Source organism: Colius striatus, chromosome 16 (assembly GCF_028858725.1).
Source record: "Colius striatus isolate bColStr4 chromosome 16, bColStr4.1.hap1, whole genome shotgun sequence".
NCBI lineage: Eukaryota > Metazoa > Chordata > Aves > Coliiformes > Coliidae > Colius > Colius striatus.
In genome coordinates this window covers 5351549-5366951 of record NC_084774.1, presented here as the reverse complement: position 1 = coordinate 5366951, position 15403 = coordinate 5351549, and the positions used below count along the sequence as shown (strand labels likewise).

At 42.6% G+C, this 15403-nt stretch overlaps 1 protein-coding gene across 5 annotated transcripts; it reads right to left on the bottom strand.

Moving 5' to 3' along the window:
* Positions 1 to 782: 782 nt before the first annotated feature.
* EIF2S2 (eukaryotic translation initiation factor 2 subunit beta) lies at positions 783 to 11710 on the bottom strand. 5 transcript variants are annotated; one of them, XM_062009031.1, is made up of 9 exons: positions 11549 to 11710; positions 8078 to 8258; positions 7105 to 7208; positions 6158 to 6293; positions 5731 to 5831; positions 5156 to 5304; positions 4222 to 4278; positions 3112 to 3197; positions 783 to 2375 (listed from the first exon to the last, which is right to left on the bottom strand). In XM_062009031.1, the coding sequence occupies exons 1-9, from the start codon at positions 11561 to 11563 to the stop codon at positions 2200 to 2202; spliced, it is 1005 nt and encodes a 334-aa protein (XP_061865015.1). In that variant the 5' UTR covers positions 11564 to 11710; the 3' UTR covers positions 783 to 2199. The 5 variants fall into 5 exon arrangements, with proteins under 5 accessions (XP_061865015.1, XP_061865019.1, XP_061865017.1 ...); XM_062009035.1 differs by lacking the exon at positions 11549 to 11710 and adding an exon at positions 10915 to 11513; XM_062009033.1 differs by lacking the exon at positions 11549 to 11710 and adding an exon at positions 9613 to 10908.
* Between the last annotated feature and the right edge of the window lie 3693 nt (positions 11711 to 15403).

Here is a 15403-nt window from a genome sequence, read left to right as displayed (position 1 = left end):
CTAGGGAAGAGTGAGCTCAGTGGCTGAAAAAACACAACACTTAACAGGACAGCTCAGCAGTAGGATAACTGACTTACCATCCAGGGTTACAGCACAGTCTGTCCAGGCTGATGTCCAGCCTGTGCCAGGGGCCTTAAACAACAAAGAGCTTGCACTGCAGCAGCCAGGGTGCAAACCCACATGTTGGAAGGGCAACCACTTGTCATTGGAAAGCTACAGAGAATTGTAGCTGCTACTGAGGCAACAAGGGACTAACCTTTACCATGGCAAAACCAAAAACAGAGAACAGGCAATTCCTGGGTAAGCTGGTGTTTGTTGTCCACACAGGCTGAACTGCTAATTTTTGCTGATGTTTTCTGTTAAACACATCTTCAATTCCTTCTCAAAGCTTGGCCTCTCCCTTGCTTGGACAGTCTTCTGTTAGTCTGCTAATCTGGAATAAACATCTAGGCAAAAACTGAGCAGAGGGGCAGAACAGATGGCTGGAGAAATGTCAAAAAAGAAGTCATAAAAAATAATACTTCAGTACTTTCATAGCTTCAAGATTTCATGTATAAATTCAAAACAGATCAACAAAATAACCCTACAGAGCTACCCTGTGAGCCAGGAGCGCTCACAGTCCATGGGTTTAAACTATTATTTAACTCGTTCTTTTTGATCCAAATATACTGAAGTCAAACTTGGTATTTAATGCACTAAAATACAGCACCAGCTCTATTTTTTACTTCCAACAGGAGAAAGCCTATTTGCTGGAGGAAGAAAACAAGGATACAACAATAATGTTACAAGAGGCACTGATCCTGGCTTTATTCACTTAAAGATACATCCAACATTTGTTATAGCTCACTTGAAATTCAAAATGCTTTTAAGAAACCAACCATTACCTTGATTTTTGCCTTACATTGCTGTCAAGTTTTCAAATAGCAAGTAAGTGACTTCCCAGCAAGACTGTGTTCTGTATACATAGAAGGATTACAACTTGGTAGAAACCTTCCAGTTTCTGGTATTTCATGACCTGCATTGACCACCATTTTCCCTGGGGAGGCTACTCAGCCTGCCTGCAGTGCTCAGGGACCCAAGCTACTGCATCCCACCCTGACCCTGTGCAATTTGGCAATTAAATGAAAACTCTCCCCTTAACAGACTTGAGGGACTTCACTCCCCTTCTGAATCGTTCTACTTGCAGCTGTAACAAAACTTCTACAGCACTAGAAAAAAACTAGTTAGGACAGCAGGAGGCACATCCCCTAGAGATTAGCAATGCTGCTAGCAGAGAGAACTGCATGTTGTAAGAAGCACAATGTGGTACTTTGAAACTCAAAACTACTTGGCAGTATCTTCTGTAAATTCAAGATTCATGTAAGACTGTTGCAGCCATCATGTAATGGTGTCACCTATATCCTTTTTTTTGGCTGCATTTGGTTAGATTCTTTCTAAAGTGGTGAAGAGTGCAGGGCTTCAGAAATATTAACATTTCTGTACTAGAAACTGCAAAATTTAGTATTATGACACTATGAAAGCTTACAGCAGTTTGTCAATTCTATTTCAAGATTCAGCATCAATATGGTGTTTGAGTCTGCTACATTTTGTCTATTTAAGCTGCATCAGCATGCCCTGATGTCACCTTCTGTGCAATATGCATTCCCATATGAACGTGGCTATACAAGCACAAGCACTTCTCACGTTGGTATCTCGTCCTCGTGGCTTTTAGTGACAGGCTTCTCTGTTTAATGATAGCCTAATTAAAAATAACCTTGTTATGTAAAAGCAAAATAACCTTTACCTTAAACTGTATTCTGAGTCTTGGACATAGTTCAGTGACATGATCTGCAGAAGAACATGCCAACCATTCCCATGAGCTGTTTAAAGAGGAAACTGAAGGAAAAATCCAAATCAAAGACACTCACTGTTACAGTATCTTTAATTTATCTTGTGTTTTACAGAAGTGTGAATGGATTAAAAAGCACCTCCTTTCCCATCATGTTCCTTACAGTTGGTAAAATATACTCAATGAACAAACGTATGTGAACAGCTTGAGGATCTGCATCTTGCAAGGATCTCAGACCAACCAATCAAGAGTCAAATTTCTTGTGGTTTTTACAATCTTGTTTTAATATAACGGTAAATCCATTCTGATTGTAAACCTGTCCAGTCAGATCTCCCCAGAACACTTTGCAAAATCCAGTGTTGATTAGCAAACTAGTTGGCTTTGGCACGGAGCTGTGCTCTCTTGCCTGTGACAGCCTGGAAACCAGTTTTGATGCTGGCGACGGAGCAGCGAGAGTGGCAGGTCTCACACTGCAAGAAATATAACCTGGTGTCCTTCTGTAGGATTGTGTCTGGTGACCGACACGTATGACAGGTGACATACTCCTCTGCAGAAAAGGAATTAAGTAGCAGTTAAAAGAGAATGCATTATCAGTGGACAAGTCACCACTTCTTCAGTCTTTAACAGTTGTCTTCCAAGGCTGTTCAAATGCATCTACTAACTTAGGAGTTGCTTCCTATGAAAACTACAGAGCTTGAGACAAACTGAAAGCTTCCCCTAGTTCCCAGGTTAATAAAGATGAGGCTTCACTGGATCATTATGCACTGACATCAGTGTTTCAAACACAGCAACAACCACTTAAGACATCCCACTGGCCTTCTATAACTTCCTCTGCTGGAGGGGCATTCCCTGATGTCAGCAGCACTTCTACACTGCACTAAAGCAGCACTTTCTGTTACATATAATCCAAGTCTTCTGACCAGCAGCACACATACTCTCTTTGCTAATAAACATGCACAACAGACTTCAAAATTAACATTTACTGTTATTTGCCATAGTCCTCAAAGCCAAGAAGTGAAATTGAGATGAAAACAAGCAATTCTCAAATGCTTTTACTGTTTTCCTTGGTATGTTTTAGTACCAGGACAGTATGACCTTTGCTCTTATTAAACCATGGTAGAACCACCTGCACTTGCATTACTTCATCATAAAACTGCCAAGTTATAGCTTCTCAGCACTGAATCCCCACAGCATGCACACACACAGGTGGGCCATGAATGAGGCCACTGGTCATCAAAAGGGGTCTGTGATAAACTTGTAGTGGAAAAAGGAGTTATACTCACTGATATATCTTCTCAAGACATTTTCTATCTGTTTTTGCTGGAATCTTCCTTTGATTACAAGCTGGTTGTTACCATCTATTGAGCCACTAATTTAAAAGAAAAGTTAATTACTTGCTTTGCAGATGTCAAGCATTAAAACAAGCCAGGAACATGAAACAGTGATGCATTCTTCATGATAAAGGGTAAGCCAGAATTACTTTGTGGGAAAGTTGTCAAGTTCTAAAGGCACTTGAAAGCCTACAGGAAGTTTTGCCCAAGCTTAACCCTCACTGAGGTAAAAGCAAACTCCAACTTGACAGTTTAGCTACCTAGTCAGAAGAACTTCACAGAACTGAGGATGAGCACCTGCTGACCTCACACAAGTGACTGAGAAAACTCCCTAGAGTAAGGTTTAATGTGACTGATAAGTTCCTATTCTAGCTGCTCTCATGGAGTAAGTTGAATATTTTTCACATTATGTTTTTTAAGTTCTTAAGTCATTTGGAGATGAAGAGATTCCAACAGCCAATTAAATGGGCATTTGTTACATACACTTTTTCATTAGACTCCTTGATTTTCTGTCTACATATAACAAATAACACTATAGTCAACAACAGAGAAATGAATAAGCAACCAGAAAGTACAGCCCTGCAGTATGAGATCTTTGATAAGAGACATACAAAAATCAACTCCAGTTTTACACCAAGACAGGGGGATTTAACTGCAGCATTAGACAAAATACCTAGTTCCGGGCTCACAAGACTTGCTATTAAGCAGTCAGGCATTCTCTCCTCCCTGCTACCTACCATCTCCCTTAAGTTGGTACAAGCCATAGAGCCACCCTCACTGACTGTGCAAACACCTCTGCTGCCAGAGCATCTTTAAGAAAGGTTGCAAACAGGAAATCCAAACTCTTATTCAAACTGTGCCCTGGGACTTGGCTCTGTACCTGTTAAGATGGTATCTCTTCAATCACTAAGCACAGCATTAAAGTGCAGGGAAGAAAAGTCTCATGTTCAAACACATACACACAGACCTAAACCCAAGAGTTTAACTTTTGATCAGACAACACCAACTGTGTTGCCATTATTTCCCACATGCATAAGCACACACATAGCCCAGTGGCCTTACCTTGTACCCAATTCTGCCAACAAAAATGCCAGAAGGTGTTTTGGCTGACGATGTAATCTAAAAATAGAGTAAGGATATGTTTAACCTACTCTCTTCAGAGAAATTTGATATTTATACAGGACTGGCAGGCTAAAATGATCTTAAATTACTAAGTTTAAAAGGGGGCAGTGCCAGAGGGTCTGCAAAGTGCACAGGCAGACTATGACTGAGCACACAAGAAAGCTGAACAGCCCACAAAAAAACCCCACCCCAAATCAAACACTATCCTCCCAAAACCAAACTCACAGTAACTACTGATCCTATCAGAGATTTTCCATTCTTATTCTCCCATTTCTCTGTCATTCCATGAAGTGTTACTGGCTACCACTGAAAAGTCACTTCAGCATACTACCCAGATTCTCAGCATGATTTCATCAGGACCTGCTTATGAAACAAATCCAATATGCACTCCCAGAAGTGTTCACAAAGAACAGAACTGCCCTCACAAAAGATAATTTAAGACACGGAAACCACAGCAGGGAACAATAGCAAATGGTATAAAGTTTTGTCATTTTTTTCCAAGAGAACAGTATTTGTAGCCAGCTTGAATTAGAAAGCATTTTACCCACCCCAGCCCTCCCAAAAGACTTGCAAATAAATACGACTGGTGACTTTATAAAAGCCAGTGAACTCACAATCAATAGGCTTGGTTTCAATAACAAGCCTACAACTTGCATAAGTATAAAATAAGAAATTATCCCAAGAAGTCATCTTCATAAATACCTTCTTACAGAGAGCTACAGAGGGTATGAGCAGTATGACTGAAACAGCTTTCAGTTTACCTCTGGTTTGCCATAGTTTTTTGCCAGAAAACATGCATTCAACAACAGCCAACAGCACAGAGAAGAGCATTCATCCACTATTCCTGGGAAGAAAGTCTTGAGTGCAAACTTACAATTTGCAGATATCTGTAAAGTTGACAAAAGATGTTTTCTTGGTCCCTACTCTTACAACCTGGGGAGGCTTCATGACAAATTTTCTTTTCTCTCCAGCTACCATATCTGGATTTTTTTCCCGCATGATGTTGAAAACTCTGTTGAGCAACTGCAAATAAAGGGGTCACAGCACCATGAATTTCTCAGATTAAGTGCATCACTTCTAAATAACTTGGAGCAGCGTTCACAATGAATGTTACATTGTCTTTAGCCATTGGTATTTCCCCATACATTTTTCAAAATACACTTAAAGTCCTGATGAATGCAAAATGAGTCACCTGTTCCCTCAAGGGTTTCCTTTATAACCGACAATGCCTCAGTCTGACTCCTGAGGCGTTTCAACTATCACTAATATTGCCCCATATGAAAGTTAACTGTGGTAAAAGATGTGCTTGCTCAGTTTTTCTATTCACAAGCTTCTGAGTACAAGTCCTTTACTTTCAAGTTAGAAACAGGACATGAGAGCTAAGGCTCCGCTCTACTGACGCACATCAACATGGGAAATACTTTGAAAAAGTCTTTTGAACATGATTACCTCATCATACGTGTAGTCCCTCTCTGAGCCTGCCCATGCAGGTCCTGACTGAAGGCTAAAAGAAATTCCATCATCTTTTTTGCTATCTTCATCCTCAAAAGCTGCAACGAAAGTTGTTTAAGACTCGTTAAGAAGAAAAGAAACATTCTTTAAACTCACACTTACACCACTTCAAAAAGGTGTATCAGAAGATTTCACTGAGATGTGAACACAAGTCTTCTCTCCCTGTCTGCCTACAAGGGACACCAGCACTTTAGGCAAATTTATATTGAGCTTTTATAGAACATTTTTTCTGATCATACAGTGGTAAAGATAGCAAAAGGGTTCTGAAACAAAAAGGGCAATCTAACAGAACTTGTTCACCTACAACATGGACTACATTTCAACATCTTATTGAGTTAGATTAATAAGATGTTTCTACTTTTACCTTCATCCTTCTCCATTATCTCATCTTCATCTGGAAATTTCACATTCTTCTTTTTCTTCTTTTTATTGCCCAGCATGATATCAAGGTCATCTTCAGGTTCTACTGCCTCTGGCACGTCTCCTTCAATTTTCAAGTCCTGCAAAGAAATAAGGCCCCAGTTTACAGTATTCAACACTAATCTCTATTGCACTGGCATTAGAAATGATACAAGTAACACACTATACTAGATGAATACTAGTAATATCCACCATAATCCTGTAATGTAACACATAAGAATGGAACTGATGTTGAAAAGAGCGTTGCACAGCTACTATGAAGTAAGAGACAGATTTTTATATGCCAGGTTAAAGAACAATGATCTCCACGTGTCAGCAGAGTCTTGTATTAAAACCTAGTTTACACCATTTCCTCTGGAATAGTTGGTTCCTACTAGGTCATTGAAAATCATCTTATGTCCTGTTTCTAACTTGAAAGTAAAGGCATAATGCAACCCTATATGCCAGACAATAAAGCAAAGCTGTGCCACCTGCAGCCAGTCTAATTTGTCACAGTAGTTCTGCACATGTAGAGCATTTTGTCTGTGATTCTGTAATTTTCTCCCTCAAAAGAGAGAGTGTAAAGGAGAGGTTTACACATCATGTGAAATTTCTCTGTCCTCTTGCTCCCTGGGTTTGCCACTTACACCTCAGTTGTGCAGATCAGTTAAGATTTTTTTTCACTTCTGGGCAAAAAGCCCTGCAGAGCAACATGTTCAACAGAAACCTACTAAGACTCGGTGATTCTACTATATACAAGAGCAGTGCAATAAAAGTTTCATTATTAAATGGACTAAGACACAGGAACAGACTCAAAACAACTCCTGTACTGACAATCCCCAGAAAAGGAAAGCAAGAAAGCTTGCTGTCATAGACATTGTCATAGACAAATGGCCGAGTTATGTAAATTACCTTGACACCTTCTTCTGCTTCATCTATATCAAATATCTTTTTTGGTTTTTTCTTCTTTTTCTTCTGATTGAAGAAGTTTAAGTCATCCAGGTCATCTGTTGCATCTGCAAGCCAAAAGAATCATAGTAAATGTAGAAACAGTTTAAACGTTGATTGCTAATGTACATCCAAAATCATCAAAGCATTACAGCAAAACATTAGCAATCATCTGTAGCCCCTAAACCCTTTGGTTTTAATGGGGTTGTTCCCCTTTATCCCCATACCTCAGTACTAGTTTACAGTTTCTGTATCTAACTGCATTTACTTGTTTTGTAAGTGCTTAATTTCTCTCCTGTACAAAGAAACATTCACTTCTGTCATTACAGCAGAGATGCCTGAAGAAAATGAAGATAAAATTGTAGGAGAAAAGCACAGTTTTAATCTGGTCTGCTGAAGGAGCAAACTTTACCAACAAAATGGATTTAACAGCATTCCCTGAGTCAGGTCATCCTGAAATGACAGTGGCCTTGATTCTAAAAGAAAGGTTATATACACAATCACAAGTTTATTTCCTGAAAGACTCCAAAACACACTACAGCTATCACATTCGCAAGATGTCTAAAAACTAGAACAGATTTAACCATATTTCTGTTACCAACCTATTGCTTAATTGTTCAGATGAAAATCAACTCTAAGTGTGTAATCTATGCAACAACTGCATGTGGAAGACAGAACTTCATGGTACTTTAGGGATTCTCTTCTTATGGTCTCACACAAGACTCTGAGCCAGGAAAGTGGAATTTGCTAAGCCACTGGTAGCTTGCTGTATTTCTGTGTTTTGTTTAAGCAGGAGGAAAACATGGCCTCTGAATTTGCAGCACTGTTACTCACAAGCCTCTAAACAAACTTAGGCCCCAGCATCATACACTGTGATGTTAAATTCTTGAAATGGGGCTCGTAGTCTCAAAATACAGAAGAACTACCTTCACTTTACCTTTCTTCCTGCTATCTTCTTCATCTGCTTCAACATCTTTGTCTTCTGTTGGCTCTGGTTCAACTTCTTTTGTTTCTGATTGCTGAGTCTCTTCTGCTTGTGTATCTCCTCCTTCCTCATCCAACATAAAGGGCTTCTTCTTCTTCTTCTTTTTCTTGCTCATAGTAGGATCGAAAATCATCTGTAAAAGTCAAAGAGTTCTTTAGCAGCACAATAAACACCTACCACTTAATATTTATAACACCTTGAATGTTCTCTCAACATTCCTACAGTTACACAAAGTGTTCATTGGCTTCAATCTCAACAAGGGATTTTTCTAGATCTGTAACCATGTAATACAAGTTAACTGACTCAAAGTAGTGCTTACATAGGCTTCTTTAAAAACACCACAGAGCTTGTGCTATGGCATAACTGATGTAATCACAAGAGAACAGAAGATTAGAACACCACTTGACAATTGAGAGCTTCTGCTCCTTTTCCTGTGACAGCCCAAGTTTCCTGCCATCAGCTAAAAAGATACTAAACCTTTGACAGATTTCCCCATTTTATTATCATTACAGACTCAAAGTTTGAAGTCAGACTATGTGAAGCAAACCCTGAACCACTCAGCACCAAAAAGTCTAAGTACACCCAAATCAAAGCCCAATTACACACTACATGTCAGTTATATGTTAGTAACATGTTACCATGCTACAGGAACCTCAGAGATCAAGTGATTAAAAGCTGTTAATGAGCTCTTTAGCTAGCGAATAAGTTTAACTTACCTAGTCTGTGAAGAAGGTACTAACCCCGAGACTCTCTTTTACTCTATTCATGATTCAATACTTGAGGTCTTTAAATTTCCAACACAGGAATGTTTCCTAGTTGTTTTATTTAAGATGCAAGTTTGACATCACAGCAATTGTTGAGATTTGGTACATGTATCTGTCCATATTTTCTCCACCACTATGTATTTAATATATCAAACAGTTTCAGATACTTCATGACACTCTCCAGTTTTCTTTATCTACTACTTGAAGAATATTCTCACAGAGAGTTTAAATCCCACATCATTAATGCTCATAGGGATACCATCCCTGTATCAAAGATGCAGTGCTCCTGCTCCTTGTTTTTCTGCAAGTTTGGCAGTTTCCCTCCCCCGAGAAAGCAATCTTTTCCTCACACTTCTCACTCTCCTACACTTGATATTCTTGTGATACTCCTAGAATTTTCTGTAGCTTACATGTTTCATAAAGGCTTTATTGAAAGGTAGTGAATCCCACATTTGGGTGTTTGAAGCACAGCGTCACAAAAATGTCCAATGAAGCCTGAGGCTTTCAAACTGCTGAAGTGTGGCTCATACATTGCTAAATTGACTTAAAGAGTTCTGTCAGAGAATTTCCCCCTAACACTTAGCCATATGTATGAATCATGCTTTTGCAATGCACTGTAATCAAACACTGCTGACTTCCTCCAGTAACCTCCACAGCCTGCAGAAACAGAAGGAAAGCTGTCTGTATCAGAGTGCACAGCTTTGGGAACATGCATACAAACACCTTTTCAAGATCATGTCTCACTTCAATGAAGAAGCTTTGCAAGAATCTTCAGAGTTTCATATCTTCTCACATGACTAAGCAAACATAAAATTATGCTTGGATCAGTTGTAATAATTTCTAAGAAGCAACCAGCCCACCTGACCCAAAAAAAACCCCACTCTTCTCCTTGCAAACAAAAAGCCTTTCATCCTGAAGCATCTCTTGCTTCGACAACAGACTGAATGTGTCTTCAGTAGTATTACACTAAACTGAAGTTAACACACAAGGACAACTTCTGGGTTTTTTCCACATTAAAACAATGTACCCTGAACAGAGCACTGTTCTACAGTCCACTCCATCCTGTCAGGACAAATCAAGCTCCTGCAAACTTCACACCTAATTATAACGTGCTAGCTGCTCTCAGAAAACTCCTAGAAGTGTTCCACAACTTGAGAAAGAGGTCTATGCTTGAAATATTTTCTTCTTCAAAGGCTTCTTATGTAGATAGTTACAAGTGTCTGATCCTGCTCTTGGAGACGAATTCCCATATAGGGTTTTCTATTCTGTAGACCACACAGTTCTTTTTCACATCCATCTCAATATATCTAGTCCTTATTTCAAAGGCCTACGCAGCCAAAAACCCAACTTACTAAAAATTAGCAAGTAAAAGAGTAGAGGAAATAAAATAATTAAAGCTTCACAGTCCAAATGAAACTCTCAAGACAAAAGCCAACTGCTGTGACAGCAGCAAATGCTGGGGATTCTAACAGAGGTCACAAATTAATCATCCCATTAGTCTGAATAAACACAGGCATGTCTACAAAGCAGATGGCAACTCTGCACTGTTAAAAGTTCAAGTATCCTTACACTATGCTGAGTTGCCGTCTATGGAGTAGGAAATTAAGGCCAATCTGCACCTAAACCCACTGGCTGCTCAAAACCAGGGATTTTATAAAGTAGCTGAATAAGTCAGACTCAGCTACCATTAAAATAATTAGTAATTACACTAGTTCTCTTTTATTACATAGGGCAAATTATGACTTGCCTGAGTGATCACTTTGCTCAGAAGGAAACAAGCCACACAGGTATTTTAAACATTAGAAAGAAGATATAAGATCAAAAGCAGCCATCTCATCGACTCCATCAGTGCAGCTCCCCACAGGCTACACAGTCATCTGTCAGGTTTCCTACAACCTCACACATCTAAGGCTTTCCTTTTCTCCACAACAGCAATGGAAGTGCCATTAGTAAAGGTGGCAACGTATGGCATCTACAACACCTGAAAAACTTCTGGGAGATAGATCTACTTCCCTAGAAGCATACCTACGCACACACCATGGGACCCGGAAAAATTCCAGTTATCATTGGTTAAAATGCAGCTATTTAGCTCTCTGGGTTAAAAGAAACGATATTAAACGCTCCAGAAAAAGAGAGAGCGGTAAGTAAACTGCCTAAAGGCTACATATCGCTGGAGGAACACGAAACTCGATGGAGATGGGGGAAGTCGGTGAGCGGTGTCTGTCTTTCTCTTCTCTCCGGCCGTCCCTCTACCGGAGGCGAGCAGCAGCTGAACACGGGGAGCTCCAGACCAGATTGCAGCCTTCCACATACACGGAGCCTGACAAAGCCGAGAGCCATGTGCGACCTCGCGGCGCGCAGGGGCCGGGAAGGCTCCCGGGGAAGGCGCCAGGCCCACCCCGGCCCGACCGCCGCCCACCGCACCTAGAAGGGGCCCGGGGCCCCCTGCTCAGCGACGGCGGCGAGCAAGGCCCATCGTCACGGCTGCGGGGCCCGGCCACCACCGCCCGCCCGAGCACCGAGGCGCCGGCTCTGGCCCAGGGCTGAGGCCGCGCTCGCCGCCCGGCGCAGGCCTTAGGCCCGGCGTCCCACATGGCGGCGGCACCGGCGCAAGGCCTCGATCCCGGCTCCTCCGCGGGCGGCGGCCGCCGAGTCTCACCTCGTCGCCCGACATGACTGCGGCCGGGCGTGCTGCGGCGGGGCGCGGGAGCGGAGCGGGAGCAGGGCAGAACGGCGGGTACGGCGGGCGCGGAGGGCCGCAGTCAGCCGTTGCGGGCGGGCGCCGCGCTCAGCTCTTGCATCAGCGCTCCCCTCCCCCGCTGCGCTGCGCCGCCCCGCCCCGCCCCGCCCGCGCAGGCGCGTCCCGCCCCGCCCCGCCCCGCCCCGCCGCGGCGCCTCGCGGGACTCGTCGGTTCCGGTGCTGCGGCAGCGGCACGGCCGGTTACTCCCTCAGCTCCCCTCCGCTCGCTGCCGGCTCGCTGCCGGCTCGTGTGCCCTCACCCTGCAAGTCTGTTTAGAGACCGCTCAGTGAGCAGAGCCTCTTGCCCCCATGTGACACCAGGAAGCCGGCGCTATAGGCGTTGGCCACGCCACGCTTGAGAAACCCGACACTGAAGTAGAGACACCAGACACAGCGCCGGGTCTTAATAGACCGAGTCTGTTTATTCCAGGGCCATTGCCTGCAACTGAGAGAGGCAAAAATAACCTGTGCTCCAGCTTCTCTCGCCAAGTGTCCCAAGGCCCTGGAGTCACTTTTCGTTGGCTTTGGACATTGTGGCTCCAATGCCACTGACAGCAAAGAGCAGCAAAGTGTAAGGATCTGAGAGTCCTACCAGGCTGGGAAGCTTCCTAGTGATGTCCTGGGCTTGAGCCCAGGGGAGAAATCAGACTTCCCTAATGAAATGATGTGGCTCTAATACACAACAGAATTACCACTAAGCATGCGTTAAAATGCTGCTTCCCACCAACTCTTTGAAATTCAAGGGCCCTACATTTCATGCAAGATTTAGTGTTAAAACAGAGCCAGCAGCCCATTTTATGAAGTGTTTTGTGTTTTAACATTTCCAGACCATTTGCACTGTAACTTCCCACTATGTGGTGTAAATTTCTGCTCTTAGCAGGACATGATGCTGTATCATTTAACTTTTTAATCACCTACAAGAAAACACTGCCCATCTTGTCTATCCTTTGTCTTCTTTACATCTACCTTTCTTGCTTGCCTCAGTTGAAACAGAGGACACCCAGCATACCATGCTAAGCCATCAGTTTGGAGACACAGTGGTCACCAGCACAGCAGGTTCAGCTTTTCCCAGTACGGCTGAAATATTTTTCTGTTAAACCTCTGAAACCCAGTTTCAAAAGATTATTTTCTTGCCTGAATATCATCATATTTCCCAGGGTATTTGCAGCATTTATGTCTGTGTATGTCATGGGGATACCATGCATTTTCAGGTACTTCAAGGAGCTGTTACATGCTGTTGATAAGCTGAGCAGACACGTCTGGTGTAGCACTGAATATGATCTCCCACCAAATTCTTCTTCCTTCTTTTTCTGTGTTTGCTTCAACATCCCTCTCATATTGGACTGACTTTTCATTGGCATGATGCCAGAGCACAAGGATTGCTGATGACTTTGCCTGCACTGGCCTACCCACAGCACAACACCCACCTCACTTCCCAGAGCTCCTCTAGACTAACCTTCTGCAGGAGAACTATGTTTTTACATCACCCTCAATTATGTCTAAGCTGTTCTTAAAAACCACCATGGACAGAGATTCACTCTGCAGCCTGCTCAAGTGCCCGATAAAACAAAAAAGCAGCTTTCATCTTCCTTGCAGTGACACAATCCAATGCCTGTTGTAGTGTCCCCTGTATACACAGAAGTTCATTGTTCTCTTTGTGACAACCCCTGGGCTTTTTGAATGTCATTGTTGTCTTTCCCCCTCCATCTTCTTTTTCAAAATAAGCAATTTTTTTCACAATTTGTTGTTCTCTTACCAATTTCACTGCTTCAAGTCTTCTTCAGCTCATTTATTTATGTAGGTGCAGTGCCCAATCCTGGGCATAGTACTTTCACCAGATGCCTTGTCAATGCCAAGTAGAGCAGCATAATTCCCTGCAATGTCTCATCCAAAACATACCTGTTGGTACACTCTAGGATGTGATTCACCATTTTCTTTATTAAGAATATTTGGGGACCAAATGTTATTGTTGACAAATAGCCTGAGCTACTTGGTGATGAAAACTCATATGAGATTTCCTCTAGTTGGGCTACTAAATAATACATAACAGAACATATGCACACACAAAATACACAATGTCAGAGCAGTGGGAGCTGCTGGAAGTGCTATGCTGGAGTTGTGACCTGATCTTCAGACAGAAAACAAAATGCTGTCTTTGAAGCTCTTGGCTGCAGATTCTGCAATGTTAAAGGCATACCTGGGAGGTCACATCTTACCGATTTTTCTCCCCTCCTTTCCTGAAAGACTACTCAGGATGCAGGACTTTCCTGTTCTGTCTCCTTCTTTGCTTTCCTTGAGAACTAAACAAGTTCCAGAAAATTAAGAGCATTGCTACATTAGTTGTTAATTAGTTGTTATCACTGACAACAGTTGACCAAGAACAGCTGGAAGTAGTGTCTTGGATCTGTGTCACGACCGAGATAATGTGACCCCTGGGCTGGCTCCAGATATGTGTTTAGGCTTGGATACCCCTGGAGAAAATTAGAACAAAAGCATATTGGATATAAATATCTGTTAATTTTGAGGCTTCATTGGACATTCTTTGGGAATGATTCTGTGTCCCCTGTGCATCACCAAATAAAGCATGTCTCTGCTTATCCAACTTTGTGGAGATAAGTTTTCTTCACAGCAGATTTGCAACAGGGAGGCCTGAGGAATGGGTGAAGTAGGTTTGGAGAAGGAGGCAGCCATATGGAAAAAGGCAGCTTTCTAGCAAAGAGCTCAAACAGGACCCCTCTGAGGAAGCCTCGGACAGAGGAAGCCTGTAGGATTTGATCCCAGCTTGGGGAGAGGCGAAAAAGGGAGGAGAGGACTGCAAACCTTTCCTGTGGGCTTGTTTGTACATCACATGTTTTTTTAAAAGCCACATTTGCATCCTAATCAGTGCATTCATACAGTGGGGAAAGCTCTTCCTAAAGGGATCCAGCATTTAGCCAAAATGCCTGTTTCTGAGGCTTCTCCCAGCCCACAGTCTAGAATCATTCAGGCTGAGTGCAAGTTTGTTTTTTTCCTGATGTCCTTACTTTGTCACAATACTTACAAAACCATAGCAGTGCTCAGGGTGCTGCTGTGCTAGATTCACTGTCACTGCTTTCTTCTCCATCTCTCTGCTGGCTTTTGTGGTTTTGTTTATTTAGTTATTCAATAATAATACAATAGGTTCTATACTTGCTTCCTTTTGAGGCAGAGTGTTCACCAGTGTTCTGAGAGAAAAAGGGAAAACAACTTCCAGAGCACCGCTGAACTGTTTTATGAGGAAGTGGAATGTGCTATAATTAGCCATACTAAAATCCATTTTTCCACTCCCAAAAATGACCCAGCGTTGTTGCCAGCTGGAGTGAGGACTAGAATCACTCTCAAGCAACCTAAAAGTACTCCCCTGTGAATCAGGAAATACAAGGGATTGTTTCCTTCCCTCCACTTCATGCCCTAGATCTGGGGGCATGGGAAATCCCCTTGCACATTGAATACCAATTGTCCAACAGGCATCGTCCTCTTGCTGCATGGGACCAAGCTTCTCAGACGGTCTGTTTGGCTCTATGTCGTTAGCTGAGAGATCGGATGCTACAGTGATCTCCATGCTGAGATTAACAAAGCAATAGGTTGTATCAAGATTTATCCTGAGACAGGCAAGGCTGTTTGGCCTGGAGTGATCAGAGCAGGTGCACTGGAGTCCAAGCAACAGCCCTTGTCCCACAAAATCGCATCTTCTGCAGAGCTGCCTGAAGCGTCGTTCGCCTGTCACCGTCCACACTGCAACTCGCCGCAGCCCCA

Excerpts from the sequence above, each read along its gene's own strand:
- EIF2S2 (XM_062009030.1), bottom strand. The coding sequence starts at position 9,341 with ATGTGGGATTCACTACCTTTCAATAAAGCCTTTATGAAACAT. Across the intron at positions 7,209-8,077 it reads AGAAGATAGCAGGAAGAAAG|ATGCAACAGATGACCTGGAT; the intron begins GTAAAGTGAAGG and ends TTTGGCTTGCAG. Across the intron at positions 3,198-4,221 it reads TTGGCAGAATTGGGTACAAG|TGGCTCAATAGATGGTAACA; the intron begins GTAAGGCCACTG and ends CTTTTAAATTAG.